General features: G+C 50.9%; 2 protein-coding genes across 19 annotated transcripts in view; one reads left to right on the top strand and one right to left on the bottom strand.

Annotated features, from left to right (window-relative positions):
* Window positions 1-260, top strand: part of LOC129842356 (sperm-associated antigen 1-like) — a 139610-nt gene extending 139350 nt beyond the window's left edge. For all 13 annotated transcript variants that reach the window (XR_008757556.1, XR_008757549.1, XR_008757548.1 and 10 more), the window contains one exon: window positions 1-260. This exon is cut by the window's left edge. The gene's annotated coding sequence lies outside the window, so the exon portion shown is untranslated.
* Window positions 261-4062: 3802 nt separating this feature from the next.
* Window positions 4063-27053, bottom strand: part of LOC129842355 (E3 ubiquitin-protein ligase RNF19A-like) — a 50029-nt gene continuing 27038 nt past the window's right edge. Inside the window, exons 4-10 of one of the 6 annotated variants that reach the window (XM_055910887.1) lie at window positions 24596-24740; window positions 23014-23176; window positions 21022-21136; window positions 14433-14594; window positions 13645-13858; window positions 10134-10262; window positions 8429-9999 (exon numbers count right to left, since the gene is read on the bottom strand). In XM_055910887.1, coding sequence (XP_055766862.1) covers window positions 8526-9999; window positions 10134-10262; window positions 13645-13858; window positions 14433-14594; window positions 21022-21136; window positions 23014-23176; window positions 24596-24740 — 2402 coding nt within the window. In that variant the 3' untranslated portion in view covers window positions 8429-8525. The other 5 variants (XM_055910885.1, XM_055910884.1, XM_055910883.1 and 2 more) reach the window with 5 other exon arrangements.

Genomic DNA, 27053 nt, shown 5'->3' with positions numbered 1-27053 from the left:
AGGGAGACGCTTGGTTTAACCATTCTATAGCGATAGCTGCATGGTCAGCGGGCTAGCGGCTCAGTGAGGGAGACGCTTGGTTTAACCATTCTATTCTGCTAAATATGTAAAAACGTGTTATAAGTCAAAAATGTAAATGGTTCTTTAACAATAAAACTGGGATAAATACTTTATACAGGATTATTTCTCTGATACAAATCGCAATGATTGTGAATTTATTAATGTCATGAAAAACTGAATAAAACTGAACACCAATTGTCCTCGATTCTTATTGTTACTAAAACTGATATCTGCCTCAGAATGCTGTTCGTTGACTACAGCTCAGCGTTCAACACCATAGTGCCCACGAAGCTAAGGACCCTGGGACTAAACACCTCCCTCTGCAACTAGATCCTGGACTTCCTGACGGGCCGCCCCCCAGGTGGTAAGGGTAGGCAACAACACGTCTGCTACGCTGATCCTTAACACTGGGGCCCCTCAGGGGTGTGTACTTAGTCCCCTCCTGTACTCCCTGTTCACTCATGACTGCGCGGCCTGGCACGACTCCAACACCATCATTAAAATTGCTGATGACACAACGATGAGACAGCCTATAGAGAGGAGATCAGAGAACTGGCAGTGTGGTGCCAGGACAACAACCTCTACCTCAATGTGAACAAGACAAAGGAGCTGATCGTGGACTACAGGAAAAGGCGGGCCGAACAGGCTGTAGTGGAGCCGGTCGAGAGTTAAGTTCCTTGGTGTCCACATCACCAACAAACTATCATGGTCCAAATACATCAAGACAGTCGTGAAGAGGGCACGACAAAACCTATTCCCCCTCAGGAGACTGAAAAGATTTGGCATGGGTCCTCAGATCCTCAAAAGGTTCTACAGCTGCACCATCGAGAGCATCTTCATCGGTTGCAACACTGCCTGATATGGCAACTGCTCGGCATCTGACCGTAAGGCGCTACAGAGGGTAGTGCGTACGGTCCACTACATCACTGGGGCCAAGCTTCCTGCCATCCAGGACCTATATACTAGGCGGTGTCAGAGAAACTATACTAGGCGGCAGTGTAGCCTAGTGGTTAGAGCGTTGGACTAGTAACCGGAAGGTTGCAAGTTCAAATCCCCGAGCTGACAAGGTACAAATCTGTCGTTCTGCCCCTGAACAGGCAGTTAACCCACTGTTCCTAGGCCGTCATTGAAAATAAGAATTTGTTCTTAACTGACTTGCCTAGTTAAATAAAGGTAAAAAAAAAAAAAAAAAAAGCCCATAAAATTGCCAGAGACTCCAGCCACCCTAGTCATAGATCATTCTCTCTGCTACCACACGGCAAGCAGTACCGGAGCGTCAAGTCTAGCACCGTCATAGGATTCCACCTTTCCAACAAGACAGTTTGTAAGATTTCTACCCTGCTAGAGCTGCCCCGGTCAACTGTAAGTGCTGTTATTGTGAAGTGGAAACATCTAGAAGCAACAACGTAGGCAACACAAGCTCACAGAACTGGACCTGTCCTCGGTTGCAACACTCCACTACCGAGTTCCAAACTGCCTCTGGAAGCAACGTCAGCACAACAACTGTTGGTCGGGAGCTTCATGAAACGGGTTTCCATGGCTGAGCAGCCGCATACAAGCCTAAGATCACCATGCGCAATGCCAAGCGTCGGCTGGAGTGGTGTAAAGCTCGCCACCATTGGACTCTGGAGCAGTGGAAACGCGTTCTCAGGAGTGATGAATCACGCTTCACCATCTGGCAGTCCGACGGACGAATCTGGGTTTGGTGGATGCCAGGAGAACGCTACCTGCCCCAATACGTAATGCCAACTGTAAAGTTTGGTGGAGGAGGAATAATGGTCAGGGGCTGTTTTTCATGGTTCGAGCCCCTTAGTTCCAGTGAAGGGAAATCTTAACGCTACAGAATACAATGACATTCTAGACGATTCTGTGCTTCCAACTTTGTGGCAACAGTTTGGGGAAGGCCCTTTCCTGTTTCAGCATGGCAATGCCCCCATGAACAAATACAGAAATGGTTTGTCAAGATCGGTGTGGAAGAACTAGACTGGCCTGCACAGAGCCCTGACCTCAACCCCATCGAACACCTTTGGGATGAATTGTAACACCGACTGTGAGCCAGGCCTAATCGCCCAACATCAGTGCCCGACCTCACTAATGCTCTTTGTGGCTAAATGGAAGCAAGTCCCTGCAGCAATATTCCAACATCTAGTGGAAAGCCTTCCCAGAAGAGTGGAGGCTGTTATAGCAGCAATGTTCCAACATCTAGCGGAAAGCCTTCCCAGAAGAGTGGAGGCTGTTATAGCAGCAATGTTCCAACATCTAGTGGAAAGCCTTCCCAGAAGAGTGGAGGCTGTTATAGCAGCAATGTTCCAACATCTAGTGGAAAGCCTTCCCAGAAGAATGGAGGCTGTTACAGCAGCAATGTTCCAACATCTAGTGGAAAGCCTTCCCAGAAGAGTGGAGGCGGTTACAGCAGCAATGTTCCATCATCTAGTGGAAAGCCTTCCCAGAAGAGTGGAGGCTGTTGTAGCAGCAATGTTCCAACATCTAGTGGAAAGCCTTCCCAGAAGAGTGGAGGCTGTTATAGCAGCAATGTTCCAACATCTAGCGGAAAGCCTTCCCAGAAGAGTGGAGGCTGTTGTAGCAGCAATGTTCCAACGTCTAGTGGAAAGCCTTCCCAGAAGAGTGGAGGCTGTTACAGCAGCAATGTTCCAACATCTAGTGGAAAGCCTTCCCAGAAGAGTGGAGGCTGTTATAGCAGCAGTGTTCCAACATCTAGTGGAAAGCCTTCCCAGAAGAGTGGAGGCTGTTATAGCGGCAATGTTCCATCATCTAGTGGAAAGCCTTCCCAGAAGAGTGGAGGCTGTTATAGCAGCACTGTTCCAACATCTAGTGGAAAGCCTTCCCAGAAGAGTGGAGGCTGTTATAGCAGCAATGTTCCATCATCTAGTGGAAAGCCTTCCCAGAAGAGCGGAGGCTGTTATAGCAGCAAAAGGGGGGAAACCAACTCCATATTAATGCCAGTGAGTTTGTAATGAGATGTTAGATACTTTTTGGACATGTAATTTATGTTTTGGATGAGCTGCAGGTCTCAATCCACCACATCCTCTTTTGTCAGCCTTCCTTCCTGCGGTGATAAGTGGCAGCGTAACAGCGCTGTTTGTCAGACCAGGAGACATCACGAAAATACGGTCTTCTCACCAAAACATCTGTAACATCCAAAAGGTTTGCCCTACAGACTAAATGTGACCCTCCTGTAGAAAGGTTTGCCCTACAGACTAAATGTGACCCTCCTGTAGAAAGGTTTGCCCTACAAACTAAATGTGACCCTCCTGTAGAAAAGGGGAGACTCATGAACACGACGGTGTTCTCATCTGAAGGTAAACTGGTACCGGTTTTGAAATGATCAAATTACGTTTTTTGCACCCCAAAAAGGGGTTAAAATGTAGAAGACAAATATATATAATTCCTGAGCCTTCTTATATCTCATAGAGGACATCTTATTCCTTAATTAAGATAGAAACTCAAAATAGACAGTCAAAAAAATCTATGGGCTATAGCAGTAAAGACCAAATGCAGTATTTTATCAAATAATTTCCTTAGATTTGTTTTTGATACCTACAGGGGTAATATAAGTCTAAATGATCCCTGGTACGACCCTCTTAAAACAACTCCACGTTATCTCAGTAGAACCTCCTGAAGACATGCTAGTCTGCGATTCATTCAACTAGATCAGCAGTTCCATGTCACTAATACTGTATTTCAGTGTCCTTCTCCAAGCCCCTAGAACAATGTCACTAATACTGTATTTCAGTGTCCTTCTCCAAGCCCCTAGAACAATGTCACTAATACTGTATTTCAGTGTCCTTCTCCAAGCCCCTAGAACAATGTCACTAATACTGTATTTCAGTTTCCTTCTCCAAGCCCCTAGAACAATGTCACTAATACTGTATTTCAGTTTCCTTCTCCAAGCCCCTAGAACACAGTGCAATGTGTTCCAGCAGTCCTTCAGTCTCCACATTGAGACCATTAACAACAACCGTAGGGAGGAGAACGACCAGGAAAAGTTAAGAGATATTTATTTTTTTAGGTTATGCATTTATACACATTGTAAAAAAGGAAATTAGCAAAACTAATATACAGATGCCCTTAAATTAAATTCTAGCCTGGTCCAAGATCTGTTTGTGTCGTCTTTCCAACTCCTTTGGTCATTGCCACAAACACAGATCTGGGGACAGGATGTCATTCTGCACAAATTAGAATATCTACCTGGCACTAGTGTTTAAAGTATAGGACAGGAAATGGACAGGGCAGAGAATTAAACAGGAAATGGACATGACAGAGAATTAAACAGAAAATGGACAGGGCAGAGAATTAAACAGGAAATGGACAGGGCAGAGAATTAAACAGGAAATGGACATGACAGAGAATTAAACAGGAAATGGACAGGGCAGAGAATTAAACCAACAGGAAATGGACAGGGCAGAGAATTAAACCAACAGGAAATGGACAGGGCAGAGAATTAAACCAACAGGAAATGGACAGGGCAGAGAATTAAACCAACAGGAAATGGACAGGGCAGAGAATTAAACCAACAGGAAATGGACAGGGCAGAGAATGAAACAGGAAATGGACAGGGCAGAGAATTAAACAGGAAATGGACAGGGCAGAGAATGAAACAGGAAATGGACAGGACAGAGAATTAAACAGGAAATAACCTCAAACAACACGTGTGAGGGGAGGAGAGGCAGCAGCATTTAAAATCAGTCCAGAGATGTCATCCTTCAGCTTCGTGTCTTCATAGCCCGGCAGGAGACACGGAATAGACGCCATGCGGCCCTGACACCACACTCTTCTCCATATAGTACACTACCTGTGCACTGTGTCGGGGAATAGGCTGCCATTGGGGACACAGACAGGAATAGAGGGGGAACCCAACTGATGATATCCCCATACATACACTCTGAGCATTGCAGTACATTTAATGTAACAAGTCTGGTTAACAGCAGGTGCGTAGGCAGACTCTGGCCTCCCGTTATTTGCGTAGAATTTGTAAAGCGTATTGGACAACAAAACACCAAAAAAAGCAGTCTGTATATATTCCTTTTATTTGACATTTGACCACATGGTGTAGAAATGCTGCACCAGGTGGAGTCTGGGGGATGGCAAACAGACGTCGTCAAGGGTTACCAGGAACAAGACTTCTCAAGAGCCTGAGTGCTGTCTTTGGTAGGCAATTGAACAAGACGTGTAAGTCTCCCACAGTATTATGAAGCCCTCCTAGTCCGGTATCTCTCCCGGCATGGTCAGAGAGACCATCTGAAATATGTTGTTTTAGGGTTTTTAAAGTCTAGAAGACATGGGAGAGATGCAGACGATTAGAAAGAGGAAAAACTGCTTTTCCTTTTCAAAAGGCACAATGAGTCATAACCAATGTATATAAAACCCTGGATTGCTGATGTTATGTATTGGCCATTGAGACGTTTTGAAGCCACCGGTCGGCCATGTTGGCTCTCTCCATTAGGCCTCCATAGGAATGAATGGAATTCTACAGTATTACAAATCAAACATTTCAAGGACAACATAACATGTATTTAAGTATTTTTTGTTGTAGTTGGGGACAGTAACATGAATCTAAAAAGGAAAATGTTATATTTTTTAATTTATTTGTATGTTTAGCTCACATAATATAATGTAAAAGTTCACATTAAGGTGTCTGTAATGGAATACATGTTGTAAAAACTAATTAATAAATGCATTTCTTTAGCTTCCAAAACATTTTTATTTATTTTTTACAATGGAGGGGAGAGCCAAGATGGAGGCACGGTGACTTCAACCCAATGGAGAGGGGAGAGCCAAGATGGAGGCACGGTGACTTCAACCCAATGGAGGGGAGAGCCAAAATGGAGGCACGATGGCTTCAACCCAATGGAAAGGGGAGAGCCAAGATGGAGGCACGGTGGCTTCAACCCAATGGAAAGGGGAGAGCCAAGATAGAGGCACGGTGGCTTCAACCCAATGGAGAGGGGAGAGCCAAGATGGAGGCACGGTGGCTTCAACACAATGGAGAGGGGGAGAGCCAAGATGGAGGCACGGTGACTTCAACACAATGGAGAGGGGAGAGCCAAGATGGAGGCACGGTGACTTCAACACAATGGAGAGGGGGAGAGCCAAGATGGAGGCACGGTGACTTCAACACAATGGAAAGGGGAGAGCCAAGATGGAGGCACGGTGGCTTCAACACAGCGCCCCCTGTCAGTCATCTAGTGTATATATAAACCATTGGTTATAACAGATATGAAAGTTATCTTATTATGTGAAGTGAAAGCTTCTTCAGCATTTTAATTTAAAACCAAACTTTTATTTTACTGAAGGTTGTAAAATATTTGTTAAACAATTTCAAAGGAAGTGGCTCTCTGATTGGTGGGTTGTGGCTATTATAATTAACCCTCGGCGTGATTCATCCTCGGGATGTTTAAACCACGGTCTTCCAGAGACCCAGCTCTACTTCTACCTAGCAACAGTACTCTGTCCCTCTCAGCTAGCCGTATATAGAATAGTTTGTCCCTCTCAGCTAGCCGTATATAGAATAGTTTGTCCCTCTCAGCTAGCCGTATATAGAATAGTTTGTCCCTCTCAGCTAGCCGTATATAGAATAGTTTGTCCCTCTCAGCTAGCCGTAGATAGACTACTACCAGGCTTTAAATTCCTTCCAGCGGGCTAGTATCGAATTATAATAGGTACAAATCATCACATAACAGAAGTGGCCTAATTATAAACTCATTTTAAAACTGAAAAGAACAGTAAGGAGGGTATGGCCTGGTTCATATTAAAAGAACAGTAAGGAGGGCGTGGCCTGGTTCATATTAAAAGAACAGTAAGGAGGGTGTGGCCTGGTTCATATTAAAAGAACAGTAAGGAGGGTGTGGCCTGGTTCATATTAAAAGAACAGTAAGGAGGGTGTGGCCTGGTTCATATTAAAAGTTCAACTTTTTCAGCGTTTTGAGAGCTTGAAGGTTCCTGAACGTTGCGTCCTGATCCCCAGCTTGACGGACCGTCCGCCCGGAGGTCAGCGGCCCGGAGGTCAGCGGCCCGGAGGTCAGCGGCCCGGAGGTCAGAGGCCCGGAGGTCAGAGGCCCGGAGGTCAGCGGCCCGGAGGTCAGCGGCCCGGAGGTCAGCGGCCCGGAGGTCAGCGGCCCGGAGGTCAGAGGCCCGGAGGTCAGAGGCCCGGAGGTCAGCGGCCCGGAGGTCAGCGGCCCGGAGGTCAGCGGCCCGGAGGTCAGCGGCCCGGAGGTCAGCGGCCCGGAGGTCAGCGGCCCGGAGGTCAGCGGCACAGTGGGTCCCCTTCACTCCTGCTTGTGAGGTGTGTTTGTGGAGTTGGACAGCAGCCAGTCAGAACACTGCAATAGGGGGGGGGGGGTCACATGACAGGAAACAGCCTTCAACCTTGCTGTTATTAAAACAAGTCGACTGACTGAGCTGAACTTTCATCTCCACACTTCTGACGACAGAAATGTCCGTTCAAAGCTTTTGTCTTCTGGAAGAAATGAAAAAATAATATTCTGTGAAACCAAAACGTGTGTTTTTAGGTCAGATGTCAGTCTGAATACAGGAGGTCTGGAGCAGGCTGGAGGAACGGGCTGGAGGAACGGGCCTGCAGGTTGGTGTTATTCTGCTTCAGCTGTCCAATGGGAAGGGCTCCTCCTGTAACACAGTCACACTGTCCAATGGGAAGGGCTCCTCCTGTAACACAGTCACACTGTCCAATGGGAAGGGCTCCTCCTGTAACACAGTCACGCTGTCCAATGGGAAGGGCTCCTCCTGTAACACAGTCACACTGTCCAATGGGAAGGGCTCCTCCTGTAACACAGTCACGCTGTCCAATGGGAAGGGCTCCTCCTGTAACACAGTCACACTGTCCAATGGGAAGGGCTCCTCCTGTAACACAGTCACGCTGTCCAATGGGAAGGGCTCCTCCTGTAACACAGTCACGCTGTCCAATGGGAAGGGCTCCTCCAGTAACACAGTCACGCTGTCCAATGGGAAGGGCTCCTCCTGTAACACAGTGACGCTGTCCAATGGGAAGGGCTCCTCCTGTAACACAGTGACGCTGTCCAATGGGAAGGGCTCCTCCTGTAACACAGTCACACTGTCCAATGGGAAGGGCTCCTCCTGTAACACAGTCACGCTGTCCAATGGGAAGGGCTCCTCCTGTAACACAGTCACGCTGTCCAATGGGAAGGGCTCCTCCTGTAACACAGTCACACTGTCCAATGGGAAGGCCTCCTCCTGTAACACAGTCACACTGTCCAATGGGAAGGGCTCCTCCTGTAACACAGTCACGCTGTCCAATAGGAAGGGTAACACAGTCACGCTGTCCAATGGGAAGGGTTCCTCCTGTAACACAGTCACACTGTCCAATGGGAAGGGCTCCTCCTGTAACACAGTCACACTGTCCAATGGGAAGGGCTCCTCCTGTAACACAGTCACGCTGTCCAATGGGAAGGGCTCCTCCTGTAACACAGTCACGCTGTCCAATGGGAAGGGCTCCTCCTGTAACAGTCACATTCTGCCTTTGCAGGACACACTTGGTTGATGTTTTTCTCTGCTATCAGACACAGAGGGGAGACGGACACCTCCGGACAGGGGGAGGAGACGGGGGAGTGAGGAGGGGAGACGGACACCTCCGGACAGGGGGAGGAGACGGGGGAGTGAGGAGGGGAGACGGACACCTCCGGACAGGGGGAGGAGACGGGGGAGTGAGGAGGGGAGACGGACACCTCCGGACAGGGGGAGGAGACGGGGGAGTGAGGAGGGGAGACGGACACCTCCGGACAGGGGGAGGAGACGGGGGAGTGAGGAGGGGAGACGGACACCTCCGGACAGGGGGAGGAGACGGGGGAGTGAGGAGGGGAGACGGACACCTCCGGACAGGAGGAGGTGCTGGGGGAGTGAGGAGGGGAGACGGACACCTCCGGACAGGGGGAGGAGACGGGGGAGTGAGGAGGGGAGACGGACACCTCCGGACAGGGGGAGGAGACGGGGGAGTGAGGAGGGGAGACGGACACCTCCGGACAGGGGGAGGAGACGGGGGAGTGAGGAGGGGAGACGGACACCTCCGGACAGGGGGAGGAGACGGGGGAGTGAGGAGGGGAGACGGACACCTCCGGACAGGGGGAGGAGACGGGGGAGTGAGGAGGGGAGACGGACACCTCCGGACAGGGGGAGGAGACGGGGGAGTGAGGAGGGGAGACGGACACCTCCGGACAGGGGGAGGAGACGGGGGAGTGAGGAGGGGAGACGGACACCTCCGGACAGGGGGAGGAGACGGGGGAGTGAGGAGGGGAGACGGACACCTCCGGACAGGGGGAGGAGACGGGGGAGTGAGGAGGGGAGACGGACACCTCCGGACAGGGGGAGGAGACGGGGGAGTGAGGAGGGGAGACGGACACCTCCGGACAGGGGGAGGAGACGGGGGAGTGAGGATGGGAGACGGACACCTCCGGACAGGGGGAGGAGGTGCTGGGGGAGTGAGGAGGGGAGAGGACACCTTGGGGTGAGGGTAACGACTCCAGCCGGTCTCCCTCTACTTCAGGCAGGGGGCTGACTGTGGCCCAGCGGGTGTGGTAGTCAGAGGAGGATCCATGAGGGGAGAGGACACCTTGGGGTGAGGGTAACGTCTCGGCTACGGAGGGTAGAGAGCCGCTGAGGGAGGGAGAGTCAGACTCGGAGGAGTTGGTGCTCTGCTGCTCAAGGAGCCGAGCGTCCATATCCTCCCTCGTCTCCTCGATCTCAGAGCCTCCTCCCTTCAGCTTGCTTTTACTCTTCTTCCCCGAGGAAGAGGAGGACATGGCGGTGCCATCCTGGCCCTCTGAGGGGCATCCAGAGGGGCAGGACCAGCCACAGCGCCCAGCGTCTCTCCCATCATCCATAGCGTGGTAGTGACCAGCAGACTTACCCGGCTCTATGTCCACCTGCACCTCCACACTGGTCCCGTCTCTACACAGGAGACAAAACGCCACCAGACAGAGAGGAAGAGTCAAGAGGGACACACGTGTACAGGGTGAGACACAACTCGTCCCCCCGTGGAGATATCGTTGAACAGTTCATATTTCTAAAGACATTTCCCTGACCTGTAGTGGAGCACGGATCCAGCCATTGCTTTGGTGCTGGTGATGTCACTGACTGTCCCCAAGCTGAAGGTGGCCGACTCTCCGCTGAGACTACACCTCTCCTTCTGAACATCAGCCTGGACCTCCAACCTGCAGCAGGGGACGGGAGGGGAGAGGACAGGGGGGAGGAGAGGACAGGAGGGGAGGGGAGAGAAGAGGACAGGAGGGGAGGGGAGGAGGGGAGAGGAGAGGACAGGAGGGGAGGAGAGGAGGGGAGAGGACAGGAGGACAGGAGAGGAGGGGAGAGGAGAGGACAGGGGGGAGGACAGGAGGGGAGAGGACAGGGGGGGGGGGACAGGGGGGGGGGGAGAGGAGAGGACAGGAGGGGAGGGGAGAGGACAGGAGGGGAGAGGAGGACAGGGGGGGAGGGGAGAGAGGACAGGAGGACAGGGGAGAGAGGACGGGGGGGGGAGGACAGGAGGGGAGAGGAGGGGAGGAGAGGAGGGGAGAGGAGAGGACAGGAGGGGAGGAGAGGAGGGGAGAGGACAGGAGGACAGGAGAGGAGGGGAGAGGAGAGGACAGGAGGACAGGGGGGAGGACAGGAGGGGAGAGGACAGGGGGGGGGACAGGGGGGAGAGGAGAGGAGAGGACAGGAGGGGAGGGGAGAGGAGGACAGGGCGGGAGGGGAGAGAGGACAGGAGGACAGGGGAGAGAGGACGGGGGGGGGGGGGGACAGGAGGGGAGAGGACAGGAGGGGAGAGAGGACAGGGGGGGAGGGGAGAGAGGACGGGGGGGGGAGAGAGGACAGGGGGGGGAGAGAGGACAGGGGGGAGAGAGGAGGAGAGGACAGGAGGGGAGAGAGGAGGAGAGGACAGGAGGGGAGAGGAGAGGACAGGAGGGGAGAGGACAGGAGGGGAGAGAGGACGGGGACGGGGGACGGGGAGAGAGGACAGGGGGGGAGGGGAGAGGAGAGGACAGGAGGGGAGAGGAGGGGAGAGGACAGGAGGGGAGAGGAGGGGAGAGGACAGGGGGAGAGGGGAGAGGAGAGAGGACAGGGGGAGAGGAGAGAGGACAGGGGGAGAGGAGAGAGGACAGGGGGAGAGGAGAGAGGACAGGGGGAGAGGAGAGAGGACAGGGGGAGAGGAGAGGACAGGGGGGAGAGGAGAGGACAGGACAGGGGGAGAGGAGAGGACAGGACAGGGGGAGAGGAGAGGACAGGACAGGGGGAGAGGAGAGGAGAGGACAGGAGGGGAGGGGAGAGGACAGGAGGGGAGGGGAGAGGACAGGAGGGGAGGGGAGAGGACAGGACAGGAGGGGAGGGGAGAGGACAGGACAGGAGGGGAGGGGAGAGGACAGGACAGGAGGGGAGGGGAGAGGACAGGACAGGAGGAGAGGAGAGGACAGGACAGGAGGGGAGGGGAGAGGACAGGACAAGAGGGGAGGGGAGAGGACAGGACAGGGGGGAGGGATCAGACCTTGTGTATTTTGCCAGTCACGATACAAGGTGCATACAGCCAGATGGACCTACAGCCACATAACCACCTGACAGTAAGGTTGTAATCATGTCCAGTCCTGCTGCCCAGTCTCTCATTAGCCGACCCCAACACTGACCCGCTGAGGTAGCCGACCCCCAACACTGACCCGCTGAGCTGGCCGACCCCCAACACTGACCCGCTGAGCTGGCCGACCCCCAACACTGACCCGCTGAGGTAGCCGACCCCCAACACTGACCCGCTGAGGTGGCCGACCCCCAACACTGACCCGCTGAGGTAGCCGACCCCCAACACTGACCCGCTGAGGTAGCCGACCCCCAACACTGACCCGCTGAGGTAGCCGACCCCCAACACTGACCCGCTGAGCTGGCCGACCCCCAACACTGACCCGCTGAGGTAGCCGACCCCCAACACTGACCCGCTGAGGTAGCCGACCCCCAACACTGACCCGCTGAGGTAGCCGACCCCCAACACTGACCCGCTGAGCTGGCCGACCCCCAACACTGACCCGCTGAGGTAGCCGACCCCCAACACTGACCCGCTGAGGTAGCCGACCCCCAACACTGACCCGCTGAGGTAGCCGACCCCCAACACTGACCCGCTGAGGTAGCCGACCCCCAACACTGACCCGCTGAGGTAGCCGACCCCCAACACTGACCCGCTGAGGTAGCCGACCCCCAACACTGACCCGCTGAGCTGGCCGACCCCCAACACTGACCCGCTGAGGTAGCCGACCCCCAACACTGACCCGCTGAGGTAGCCGACCCCCAACACTGACCCGCTGAGGTAGACGACCCCCAACACTGACCTGTTGACTTGACGAGACTAACATGATTGAATATTGGTTCAATCAAATAAGAAGTACTGACCTGTTCTGGTAGTTGACCATGGCGCTGCCAGACAGAGATCCGGTGATGCTGGCTCCAGTACTGACCTGTTCTGGTAGTTGACCATGGCGCTGCCAGACAGAGATCCGGTGATGCTGGCTCCAGTACTGACCTGTTCAGGTAGTTGACCATGGCGCTGCCAGACAGAGATCCGGTGATGCTGGCTCCAGTACTGACCTGTTCTGGTAGTTGACCATGGCCCTGCCAGACAGAGATCCGGTGATGCTGGCTCCAGTACTGACCTGTTCAGGTAGTTGACCATGGCGCTGCCAGACAGAGATCCGGGGATGCTGGCTCCAGTACTGACCTGTTCAGGTAGTTGACCATGGCGCTGCCAGACAGAGATCCGGGGATGCTGGCTCCAGTACTGACCTGTTCAGGTAGTTGACCATGCCGCTGCCAGACAGAGATCCGGTGATGCTGGCTCCAGTACTGACCTGTTCAGGTAGTTGACCATGGCGCTGCCAGACAGAGCTCCGGTGATGCTGGCTCCATTACTGACCTGTTCATGTAGTTGACCATGGCGCTGCCAGACAGAGATCCGGTGATGCTGGCTCCAGTACTGACCTGTTCAGGTAGTTGACCATGGCGCTGCCAGACAGAGATCCGGTGATGCTGGCTCCAGTACTGACCTGTTCATGTAGTTGACCATGCCGCTGCCAGACAGAGATCCGGTGATGCTGGCTCCAGTACTGACCTGTTCAGGTAGTTGACCATGGCGCTGCCAGACAGAGATCCGGTGATGCTGGCTCCAGTACTGACCTGTTCAGGTAGTTGACCATGGCGCTGCCAGACAGAGATCCGGTGATGCTGGCTCCAGTACTGACCTGTTCTGGTAGTTGACCATGGCGCTGCCAGACAGAGATCCGGTGATGCTGGCTCCAGTACTGACCTGTTCAGGTAGTTGACCATGGCGCTGCCAGACAGAGATCCGGTGATGCTGGCTCCAGTACTGACCTGTTCAGGTAGTTGACCATGGCGCTGCCAGACAGAGATCCGGTGATGCTGGCTCCAGTACTGACCTGTTCTGGTAGTTGACCATGGCGCTGCCAGACAGAGATCCGGTGATGCTGGCTCCAGTACTGACCTGTTCAGGTAGTTGACCATGGCGCTGCCAGACAGAGATCCGGTGATGCTGGCTCCAGTACTGACCTGTTCAGGTAGTTGACCATGGCGCTGCCAGAGAGAGATCCGGTGATGCTGGCTCCAGCCAGGGCCATGGTGGAGGCGTTCTCACTCAGGTTGTCCCTCATGGCGCCCATCCGGTCCACGTGGCTCCCGCTGGCACTCAGACTGCCCGTCATGCCCCCCACGCTGCCCTCTCCGATGCTGGGGTTGTTCCTGGTGTCCGCCACTGAGGTCGTGTCTGAGGAGACGGGGGAGAGAGGAGCAGTTCATCAGAGCTGCTCTATATAAAAAAAAATAAGACTAGACTTTCTCTTGTTGGTTCCCTCCCTTCTACGGCCTCGTCTTTTCTAGGAGGTCTGCAGCAAGGTTTTTCTCTTGTTGGTTCCCTCCCTTCTACGGCCTCGTCTTTTCTAGAAGGTCTGCAGCAAGGTTTTTCTCTTGTTGGTTCCCTCCCTTCTACGGCCTCGTCTTTTCTAGGAGGTCTGAAGCAAGGTCTTTCTCTTGTTGGTTCTCTCCCTTCTACGGCCTCGTCTTTTCTAGAAGGTCTGTACTCAACCTTTAGAACATTCTCCTCCTCTAGAGGGTCAGCTAACAACTCATTCAGACTAAACATGAGGTTACTCACAGTGTGTGTGTGTGTGTGTGTGTGTGGTGTGTGTGGTGTGTGTGGTGTGTGTGGTGTGTGTGGTGTGTGTGTGTGTGTGTGTGTGTGTGTGTGTGTGTGTGTGTGTGTGTGTGGTGTGTGTGGTGTGTGTGGTGTGTGTGGTGTGTGTGGTGTGTGTGGTGTGTGTGTGTGTGTGTGAGAGACGTACCAGTAGCTTGCGCCCCGCTCCCTGCGGTCATCTGGTTCTCGTCATCAAACTCGATGCGGACTCCTTTCCCGTTACCGGTGGAGACCCCACAGCCCCCGCTGCGACACAGAGAGATGGGCACCACACCGTACACGTACGCCAGCATGATGGGCACACCGATGCCTGGACACACACACGCGCATACACAGACAGAGACGGTTAACCACCTCACACCCTTGGGAGGGACACTAGACAACCAGAGACCACTGTCTCCTAACAGCAGTCAGTCACTACCAGAGACCACTGTGTCTCCTAACAGCAGTCAGTCAGTCACTACCAGAGACCACTGTGTCTCCTAAGAGCAGTCAGTCAGTCACTACCAGAGACCACTGTGTCTCCTAAGAGCAGTCAGTCAGTCACTACCAGAGACCACTGTGTCTCCTAACAGCAATCAGTCAGTCACTACCAGACACCACTGTGTCTCCTAACAGCAGTCAGTCAGTCACTACCAGAGACCACTGTGTCTCCTAACAGCAGTCAGTCAGTCACTACCAGAGACCACTGTGTCTCCTAACAGCAGTCAGTCAGTCACTACCAGAGACCACTGTGTCTCCTAACAGCAGTCAGTCACTACCAGAGACCACTGTGTCTCCTAAGAGCAGTCAGTCAGTCACTACCAGAGACCACTGTGTCTCCTAAGAGCAGTCAGTCAGTCACTACCAGAGACCACTGTGTCTCCTAAGAGCAGTCAGTCAGTCACTACCAGAGACCACTGTGTCTCCTAAGAGCAGTCAGTCAGTCACTACCAGAGACCACTGTGTCTCCAAACAGCAGTCAGTCACTACCAGAGACCACTGTGTCTCCTAAGAGCAGTCAGTCACTACCAGAGACCACTGTGTCTCCTAAGAGCAGTCAGTCAGTCACTACCAGAGACCACTGTGTCTCCTAAGAGCAGTCAGTCAGTCACTACCAGAGACCACTGTGTCTCCTAAGAGCAGTCAGTCAGTCACTACCAGAGACCACTGTGTCTCCTAAGAGCAGTCAGTCAGTCACTACCCGAGACCACTGTGTCTCCTAAGAGCAGTCAGTCACTACCAGAGACCACTGTGTCTCCTAAGAGCAGTCAGTCACTACCAGAGACCACTGTGTCTCCTAAGAGCAGTCAGTCACTACCAGAGACCACTGTGTCTCCTAACAGCAGTCAGTCAGTCACTACCAGAGACCACTGTGTCTCCTAACAGCAGTCAGTCAGTCACTACCAGACACCACTGTGTCTCCTAACAGCAGTCAGTCAGTCACTACCAGAGACCACTGTGTCTCCTAACAGCAGTCAGTCAGTCACTACCAGAGACCACTGTGTCTCCTAACAGCAGTCAGTCAGTCACTACCAGAGACCACTGTGTCTCCTAAGAGCAGTCAGTCAGTCACTACCAGAGACCACTGTGTCTCCTAAGAGCAGTCAGTCAGTCACTACCAGAGACCACTGTGTCTCCTAAGAGCAGTCAGTCAGTCACTACCAGAGACCACTGTGTCTCCTAAGAGCAGTCAGTCAGTCACTACCAGAGACCACTGTGTCTCCTAAGAGCAGTCAGTCAGTCACTACCAGAGACCACTGTGTCTCCTAAGAGCAGTCAGTCACTACCAGAGACCACTGTGTCTCCTAAGAGCAGTCAGTCAGTCACTACCAGAGACCACTGTGTCTCCTAACAGCAGTCAGTCAGTCACTACCAGAGACCACTGTGTCTCCTAACAGCAGTCAGTCAGTCACTACCAGACACCACTGTGTCTCCTAACAGCAGTCAGTCAGTCACTACCAGAGACCACTGTGTCTCCTAACAGCAGTCAGTCAGTCACTACCAGAGACCACTGTGTCTCCTAACAGCAGTCAGTCAGTCACTACCAGAGACCACTGTGTCTCCTAAGAGCAGTCAGTCACTACCAGAGACCACTGTGTCTCCTAAGAGCAGTCAGTCAGTCACTACCAGAGACCACTGTGTCTCCTAACAGCAGTCAGTCAGTCACTACCAGAGACCACTGTGTCTCCTAAGAGCAGTCAGTCAGTCACTACCAGAGACCACTGTGTCTCCTAAGAGCAGTCAGTCAGTCACTACCAGAGACCACTGTGTCTCCTAAGAGCAGTCAGTCACTACCAGAGACCACTGTGTCTCCTAAGAGCAGTCAGTCAGTCACTACCAGAGACCACTGTGTCTCCTAACAGCAGTCAGTCAGTCACTACCAGAGACCACTGTGTCTCCTAAGAGCAGTCAGTCAGTCACTACCAGAGACCACTGTGTCTCCTAAGAGCAGTCAGTCACTACCAGAGACCACTGTGTCTCCTAACAGCAGTCAGTAGTGACTGACTGTCAACCAGGGTTGACAGACCCAGGATTACCTCCAGCCACATGCTGGTAGATTTTGTCTGATATAATGTCTATTCTTCCCAGACACATTAGCAGGTGGTCACACAGAGCATTTGGGATCTTTTATAAAATCCAAAGCCCACATGCAATAAAAACAATTTAAAAAATGGTGTGTTGTTTTAACATGACATTTATCTTCATTATTTTCCCTTAGAAAACGTGGCTGTTAAAAATGTGGCCATCCACCTGGCCGCGTTAACGTTAATTACCTCCCCTGCAGACAGAGTAAAGTATACTGACCCACAGGGGACATGATGACAGACAGAGTAAAGTATACTGACCAACAGGGGACATGATGACAGACAGAGTAAAGTATACTGACCCACAGGGGACATGATGACAGACAGAGTAAAGTATACTGACCCACAGGGGACATGATGACAGACAGAGTAAAGTATACTGACCCACAGGGGACATGATGACAGACAGAGTAAAGTATACTGACCCACAGGGGACATGATGACAGACAGAGTAAAGTATACTGACCCACAGGGGACATGATGACAGACAGAGTAAAGTATACTGACCCACAGGGGACATGATGACAGACAGAGTAAAGTATACTGACCCACAGGGGACATGATGACAGACAGAGTAAAGTATACTGACCAACAGAGACGGCTGCCACCACAGGGGACATGATGACAGACAGAGTAAAGTATACTGACCCACAGGGGACATGATGACAGACAGAGTAAAGTATACTGACCAACAGAGACGGCTGCCACCACAGGGGACATGATGACAGACAGAGTAAAGTATACTGACCCACAGGGGACATGATGACAGACAGAGTAAAGTACACTGACCCACAGGGGACATGATGACAGACAGAGTAAAGTATACTGACCCACAGGGGACATGATGACAGACAGAGTAAAGTATACTGACCAACAGAGACGGCTGCCACCACGGGGGACATGATGACAGACAGAGTAAAGTATACTGACCCACAGGGGACATGATGACAGACAGAGTAAAGTATACTGACCCACAGAGACGGCTGCCACCACGGGGGACATGATGACAGACAGAGTAAAGTATACTGACCAACAGAGACGGCTGCCACCACGGGGGACATGATGACAGACAGAGTAAAGTATACTGACCCACAGAGACGGCTGCCACCACGGGGGACATGATGACAGACAGAGTAAAGTATACTGACCAACAGGGGACATGATGACAGACAGAGTAAAGTATACTGACCCACAGGGGACATGATGACAGACAGAGTAAAGTATACTGACCCACAGGGGACATGATGACAGACAGAGTAAAGTATACTGACCAACAGGGGACATGATGACAGACAGAGTAAAGTATACTGACCCACAGGGGACATGATGACAGACAGAGTAAAGTATACTGACCCACAGGGGACATGATGACAGACAGAGTAAAGTATACTGACCCACAGGGGACATGATGACAGACAGAGTAAAGTATACTGACCCACAGAGGACATGATGACAGACAGAGTAAAGTATACTGACCCACAGGGGACATGATGACAGACAGAGTAAAGTATACTGACCCACAGGGGACATGATGACAGACAGAGTAAAGTATACTGACCCACAGGGGACATGATGACAGACAGAGTAAAGTATACTGACCAACAGGGGACATGATGACAGACAGAGTAAAGTATACTGACCCACAGGGGACATGATGACAGACAGAGTAAAGTATACTGACCCACAGGGGACATGATGACAGACAGAGTAAAGTATACTGACCCACAGGGGACATGATGACAGACAGAGTAAAGTATACTGACCCACAGAGGACATGATGACAGACAGAGTAAAGTATACTGACCCACAGGGGACATGATGACAGACAGAGTAAAGTATACTGACCCACAGGGGACATGATGACAGACAGAGTAAAGTATACTGACCCACAGAGACGGCTGCCACCACGGGGGACATGATGACAGACAGAGTAAAGTATACTGACCCACAGAGACGGCTGCCACCACAGGGGACATGATGACAGACAGAGTAAAGTATACTGACCCACAGAGACGGCTGCCACCACGGGGGACATGATGACAGACAGAGTAAAGTATACTGACCCACGGAGACGGCTGCCACCACGGGGGGACATGATGACAGACAGAGTAAAGTATACTGACCCACGGAGACGGCTGCCACCACGGGGGGACATGATGACAGACAGAGTAAAGTATACTGACCAACAGGGGACATGATGACAGACAGAGTAAAGTATACTGACCCACAGAGACGGCTGCCACCACGGGGGACATGATGACAGACAGAGTAAAGTATACTGACCCACGGAGACGGCTGCCACCACGGGGGGACATGATGACAGACAGAGTAAAGTATACTGACCCACAGAGACGGCTGCCACCACGGGGGGACATGATGACAGACAGAGTAAAGTATACTGACCCACAGGGGACATGATGACAGACAGAGTAAAGTATACTGACCCACAGGGGACATGATGACAGACAGAGTAAAGTATACTGACCCACAGAGACGGCTGCCACCACGGGGGGACATGATGAAAGACAGAGTAAAGTATACTGACCCACAGAGACGGCTGCCACCACAGGGGACATGATGACAGACAGAGTAAAGTATACTGACCCACAGAGACGGCTGCCACCACGGGGGACATGATGACAGACAGAGTAAAGTATACTGACCAACAGGGGACATGATGACAGACAGAGTAAAGTATACTGACCCACAGGGGACATGATGACAGACAGAGTAAAGTATACTGACCCACAGGGGACATGATGACAGACAGAGTAAAGTATACTGACCCACAGGGGACATGATGACAGACAGAGTAAAGTATACTGACCCACAGAGGACATGATGACAGACAGAGTAAAGTATACTGACCCACAGGGGACATGATGACAGACAGAGTAAAGTATACTGACCCACAGGGGACATGATGACAGACAGAGTAAAGTATACTGACCCACAGAGACGGCTGCCACCACGGGGGACATGATGACAGACAGAGTAAAGTATACTGACCCACAGAGACGGCTGCCACCACAGGGGACATGATGACAGACAGAGTAAAGTATACTGACCCACAGAGACGGCTGCCACCACGGGGGACATGATGACAGACAGAGTAAAGTATACTGACCCACGGAGACGGCTGCCACCACGGGGGGACATGATGACAGACAGAGTAAAGTATACTGACCCACGGAGACGGCTGCCACCACGGGGGGACATGATGACAGACAGAGTAAAGTATACTGACCCACAGAGACGGCTGCCACCACAGGGGACATGATGACAGACAGAGTAAAGTATACTGACCCACGGGGGACATGATGACAGACAGAGTAAAGTATACTGACCCACAGAGACGGCTGCCACCACGGGGGGACATGATGACAGACAGAGTAAAGTATACTGACCAACAGGGGACATGATGACAGACAGAGTAAAGTATACTGACCCACAGAGACGGCTGCCACCACGGGGGACATGATGACAGACAGAGTAAAGTATACTGACCCACGGAGACGGCTGCCACCACGGGGGGACATGATGACAGACAGAGTAAAGTATACTGACCCACAGAGACGGCTGCCACCACGGGGGGACATGATGACAGACAGAGTAAAGTATACTGACCCACAGAGACGGCTGCCACCACGGGGGGACATGATGACAGACAGAGTAAAGTATACTGACCCACAGGGGACATGATGACAGACAGAGTAAAGTATACTGACCCACAGAGACGGCTGCCACCACGGGGGGACATGATGACAGACAGAGTAAAGTATACTGACCCACAGAGACGGCTGCCACCACAGGGGACATGATGACAGACAGAGTAAAGTATACTGACCCACAGAGACGGCTGCCACCACGGGGGACATGATGACAGACAGAGTAAAGTATACTGACCAACAGGGGACATGATGACAGACAGAGTAAAGTATACTGACCCACAGGGGACATGATGACAGACAGAGTAAAGTATACTGACCCACAGGGGACATGATGACAGACAGAGTAAAGTATACTGACCAACAGAGACGGCTGCCACCACAGGGGACATGATGACAGACAGAGTAAAGTATACTGACCAACAGGGGACATGATGACAGACAGAGTAAAGTATACTGACCAACAGGGGACATGATGACAGACAGAGTAAAGTATACTGACCCACAGAGACGGCTGCCACCACGGGGGACATGATGACAGACAGAGTGACTCCTCCTGCTATCACCAGGTTCCTCCTGTGAGGAGAGATGTCCTTCCCTTCATAGCGGTTATAGATCTGACGGACAGACAGACGGGTCAGAGGTTATAGATCAGACAGACGGGTTAGAGGTCAGAGTTTATAGATCAGACAGACGGGTTAGAGGTCAGAGGTTATAGATCAGACAGACGGGTTAGAGGTCAGAGGTTATAGATCAGACAAACAGACAGACGGGTTAGAGGTCAGAGGTTATAGATCAGACAGACTGGGTTAGAGGTCAGAGGTTATAGATCAGACAGACGGGTCAGAGGTTATAGATCAGACAGACAGGTTAGAGGTCAGAGGTTATAGATCAGAGACTGGGTTAGAGGTCAGAGGTTATAGATCAGACAGACGGGTTAGAGGTCAGAGGTTATAGATCAGACAGACAGGTTAGAGGTCAGAGGTTATAGATCAGACAGACTGGGTTAGAGGTCAGAGGTTATAGATCAGACAGACAGACAGACGGGTCAGAGGTCAGAGGTTATAGATCAGACAGACAGACAGACGGGTTAGAGGTCAGAGATTATAGATCAGAGACTGGGTTGGAGGTCAGAGGTTATAGATCAGACAGACTGGGTTACAGGTCAGGATTAATGGATCTGACAGACAGATGGGGGTTACAGGTCAGGGGTTATGGATCTGACAGACAGGGTTAGGTCAGGGGTCACCGTACTGTGATTCTAGACGTACTGAAAACACATTACATGAGTGATGCATTGGTCCCATCTATTGGCTAGCTGTGTTATAGTGCTGTCTGTGTTCATATAAAGCACGCCTGGGTAATATAGTGTTGTCTGTGTTCATATAAAACACACCTGGGTAATATAGTGTTGTCTGTGTTCATATAAAACACGCCTGGGTAATATAGTGCTGTCTGTGTTCATATAAAACACACCTGGGTAATATAGTGCTGTCTGTGTTCATATAAAACACACCTGGGTAATATAGTGCTGTCTGTGTTCATATAAAACACACCTGGGTAATATAGTGCTGTCTGTGTTCATATAAAACACACCTGGGTAATATAGTGTTGTCTGTGTTCATATAAAACACACCTGGGTAATATAGTGCTGTCTGTGTTCATATAAAACACACCTGGGTAATATAGTGCTGTCTGTGTTCATATAAAACACACCTGGGTAATATAGTGCTGTCTGTGTTCATATAAAACACACCTGGGTAATATAGTGTTGTCTGTGTTCATATAAAACACACCTGGGTAATATAGTGTTGTCTGTGTTCATATAAAACACACCTGGGTAATATAGTGCTGTCTGTGTTCATATAAAACACACCTGGGTAATATAGTGCTGTCTGTGTTCATATAAAACACACCTGGGTAATATAGTGTTGTCTGTGTTCATATAAAACACACCTGGGTAATATAGTGTTGTCTGTGTTCATATAAAACACACCTGGGTAATATAGTGTTGTCTGTGTTCATATAAAACACACCTGGGTAATATAGTGTTGTCTGTGTTCATATAAAACACACCTGGGTAATATAGTGCTGTCTGTGTTCATATAAAACACACCTGGGTAATATAGTGCTGTCTGTGTTCATATAAAACACACCTGGGTAATATAGTGCTGTCTGTGTTCATATAAAACACACCTGGGTAATATAGTGCTGTCTGTGTTCATATAAAACACACCTGGGTAACCGTTGACTTGTACACAGTAGTTGTTGGAAACTACGCTGCAGGTTAAGTGTTCCGGTACATTCCTCCATCTTTAGTCCACTAGCTTATTATTATCGTTCTGGTTGTACAGACGACTTTCACCTGATAATCACGTCACAACACAGACCCCCGTTACTGATGAACGGCTTCTCTGTAGTCTGGTCATCTAGTCGTCAACACAAACCGCTAATCTGATGCCCTCCGTCTGCCGTGTGTTACGGGCAACCTCACCTTCCTCCCCACGTACACAGGGATGCCTATGATCATGGCGGGGACGGCGATGCCAGCGATCAGAGCGATGCCCACCGGAGCGCCCACCAGCGTGCCCAGCTGCCACAGGATCTTCTTCTTCCTGCTCCACGGTTTCCTGCCCCAGAAGGTACATCCTGACGGGCTGGGGGGGGGAAGGCAGAGATGATTACAACCCAATCCTGACCAGAGGACAGAGATGATTACAACCCAATCCTGACAGGCTGACCAGGGGACAGAGATGATTACAACCCAATCCTGACAGGCTGACCAGGGGACAGAGATGATTACAACCCAATCCTGACAGGCTGACCAGGGGACAGAGATGATTACAACCCAATCCTGACAGGCTGACCAGGGGACAGAGATGATTACAACCCAATCCTGACAGGCTGACCAGGGGACAGAGATGATTACAACCCAATCCTGACAGGCTGACCAGGGGACAGAGATGATTACAACCCAATCCTGACAGGCTGACCAGAGGACAGAGATGATTACAACCCAATCCTGACAGGCTGACCAGAGGACAGAGATGATTACAACCCAATCCTGACAGGCTGACCAGGGGACAGAGATGATTACAACCCAATCCTGACAGGCTGACCAGGGGACAGAGATGATTACAACCCAATCCTGACAGGCTGACCAGAGGACAGAGATGATTACAACCCAATCCTGACAGGCTGACCAGGGGACAGAGATGATTACAACCCAATCCTGACAGGCTGACCAGAGGACAGAGATGATTACAACCCAATCCTGACCAGAGGACAGAGATGATTACAACCCAATCCTGACCAGTCTAGCAGTAACCTAACCTAGTCCCTGAGTGGTGACTCCTAACCCCTCTACCCCAGAACACTGTGGTTACTGTATAGATAGTGATGTACTAGTCCCTGAGTGGTGACTCCTAACCCCTCTACCCCAGAACACTGTGGTTACTGTATAGATAGTGATGTACTAGTCACTGAGTGGTGACTCCTAACCCCTCTACCCCAGAACACTGTGGTTACTGTATAGATAGTGATGTACTAGTCCCTGAGTGGTGACTCCTAACCCCTCTACCCCAGAACACTGTGGTTACTGTATAGATAGTGAGGTACTAGTCCCTGAGTGGTGACTCCTAACCCCTCTGCCCCAGAACACTGTGGTTACTGTATAGATAGTGAGGTACTAGTCCCTGAGTGGTGACTCCTAACCCCTCTGCCCCAGAACACTGTGGTTACTGTATAGATAGTGATGTACTAGTCCCTGAGTGGTGACTCCTAACCCCTCTACCCCAGAACACTGTGGTTACTGTATAGATAGTGATGTACTAGTCCCTGAGTGGTGACCCCTAACCCCTCTACCCCAGAACACTGTGGTTACTGTATAGATAGTGATGTACTAGTCCCTGAGTGGTGACCCCTAACCCCTCTACCCCAGAACACTGTGGTTACTGTATAGATAGTGATGTACTAGTCCCTGAGTGGTGACTCCTAACCCCTCTACCCCAGAACACTGTGGTTACTGTATAGATAGTGATGTACTAGTCCCTGAGTGGTGACCCCTAACCCCTCACCTCAGGTAGTGCAGGTCAGAGATCTCCTTCATGCAGAGCCAGCAGAACTCACAGCCGCACACGGCGCACGTCATGTGGTTACAGCTGCCGTCGTTCATCTTGATGATGTAAGCGGCGCAGCGAGGACACGGCTTGATGTCGTCGGCTGGAGATGCAGGAAGAGAAACGTACCGTTTGGTTTTTAAACAGATACAGGGGACCACCTCCCCTTAAATCCCAGACAGTACCACACACACCCTCGGCTTCATCTAGAACATTCCGACCTGCCTACTTCTATAGCCAGAGGCAGTATCCCCGGTTCTCTACTGGCCACACAAGGACCTTCGTGGTTTCCGGTTCGGTGAGAGGTTCTATAAGGTTCTGGATCGTAGCGGGTTTTGATCTGGTTTGGAAGATGTGAGTTCTGGTTTTAGCCATGTGTGTCAGTTGACCGTGTTTCTCGGTAGTTTAGGGTTAAACTTGTGTTTCATCATGTTGACACTTCTTCTTTATTTGATTTAGATGTTCTATGAGCAGCTTCTCCAGGTTGTCATGGAGACTGTTCACCTTCCTGTTTATTTGATTTAGATGTTCTATGAGCAGCTTCTCCAGGTTGTCATGGAGACTGTTCATCTTCCTGTTTATTTGATTTAGATGTTCTATGAGCAGCTTCTCCAGGTTGTCACGGAGACTGTTCACCTTCCTGTTTATTTGATTTAGATGTTCTATGAGCGGCTTCTCCAGGTTGTCACGGAGACTGTTCACCTTCCTGTTTATGTGATTTAGATGTTCTATGAGCAGCTTCTCCAGGTTGTCATGGAGACTGTTCACCTTACTGTTTATTTGATTTAGATGTTCTATGAGCGGCTTCTCCAGGTTGTCACGGAGACTGTTCACCTTCCTGTTTATTTGATTTAGATGTTCTATGAGCAGCTTCTCCAGGTTGTCATGGAGACTGTTCACCTTCCTGTTTATTTGATTTAGACGTTCTATGAGCAGCTTCTCCAGGTTGTCATGGAGACTGTTCACCTTCCTGTTTATTTGATTTAGATGTTCTATGAGCAGCTTCTCCAGGTTGTCATGGAGACTGTTCACCTTCCTGTTTATTTGATTTAGATGTTCTATGAGCAGCTTCTCCAGGTTGTCATGGAGACTGTTCACCTTCCTGTTTATTTGATTTAGATGTTCTATGAGCGACTTCTCCAGGTTGTCACGGAGACTGTTCACCTTCCTGTTTATTTGATTTAGATGTTCTATGAGCGGCTTCTCCAGGTTGTCATGGAGACTGTTCACCTTCCTGTTTATTTGATTTAGATGTTCTATGAGCAGCTTCTCCAGGTTGTCACGGAGACTGTTCACCTTCCTCTTTATTTGATTTAGATGTTCTATGAGCAGCTTCTCCAGGTTGTCATGGAGACTGTTCACCTTCCTGTTTATTTGATTTAGATGTTCTATGAGCAGCTTCTCCAGGTTGTCATGGAGACTGTTGACCTTGATGTTTATTTGATTTAGATGTTCTATGAGCAGCTTCTCCAGGTTGTCACGGAGACTGTTCACCTTCCTCTTTATTTGATTTAGATGTTCTATGAGCAGCTTCTCCAGGTTGTCACGGAGACTGTTCACCTTCCTCTTTATTTGATTTAGATGTTCTATGAGCAGCTTCTCCAGGTTGTCATGGAGACTGTTCACCTTCCTGTTTATTTGATTTAGATGTTCTATGAGCAGCTTCTCCAGGTTGTCACGGAGACTGTTCACCTTCCTGTTTATTTGATTTAGATGTTCTATGAGCAGCTTCTCCAGGTTGTCACGGAGACTGTTCATCTTCCTGTTTATTTGATTTAGATGTTCTATGAGCAGCTTCTCCAGGTTGTCATGGAGACTGTTTATGAAACCAGTCTCCATCGGGTTATTTTCCTCCAGACCTTTAGCAGCAGGCTGCTCACGTACGGTTAACATAACCTACTGGTTTTAATGCCTTTAGCAGCAGACTGCTCACGTACGGTTAACATAGCCTACTGGTTTTAATGCCTTTAGCAGCAGACTGCTCACGTACGGTTAGCATAGCCTACTGGTTTTAATGCCTTTAGCAGCAGACTGCTCACGTACGGTTAGCATAGCCTACTGGTTTTAATGCCTTTAGCAGCAGGCTGCTCACGTACGGTTAGCATAGCCTACTGGTTTTAATGCCTTTAGCAGCAGGCTGCTCACGTACGGTTAGCATAGCCTACTGGTTTTAATGTCTTTAGCAGCAGGCTGCTCACGTACGGTTAACATAGCCTACTGGTTTTAATGCCTTTAGCAGCAGACTGCTCACGTACGGTTAGCATAGCCTACTGGTTTTAATGCCTTTAGCAGCAGGCTGCTCACGTACGGTTAGCATAGCCTACTGGTTTTAATGCCTTTAGCAGCAGGCTGCTCACGTACGGTTAGCATAGCCTACTGGTTTTAATGCCTTTAGCAGCAGACTGCTCACGTACGG

This window comes from Salvelinus fontinalis, unplaced genomic scaffold (genome assembly GCF_029448725.1).
Source record: "Salvelinus fontinalis isolate EN_2023a unplaced genomic scaffold, ASM2944872v1 scaffold_0035, whole genome shotgun sequence".
Taxonomy (NCBI): Eukaryota; Metazoa; Chordata; class Actinopteri; order Salmoniformes; family Salmonidae; genus Salvelinus; species Salvelinus fontinalis.
Note: the sequence above shows the minus strand (reverse complement) of the source record. Positions and strands in the feature narration are given on the sequence as shown.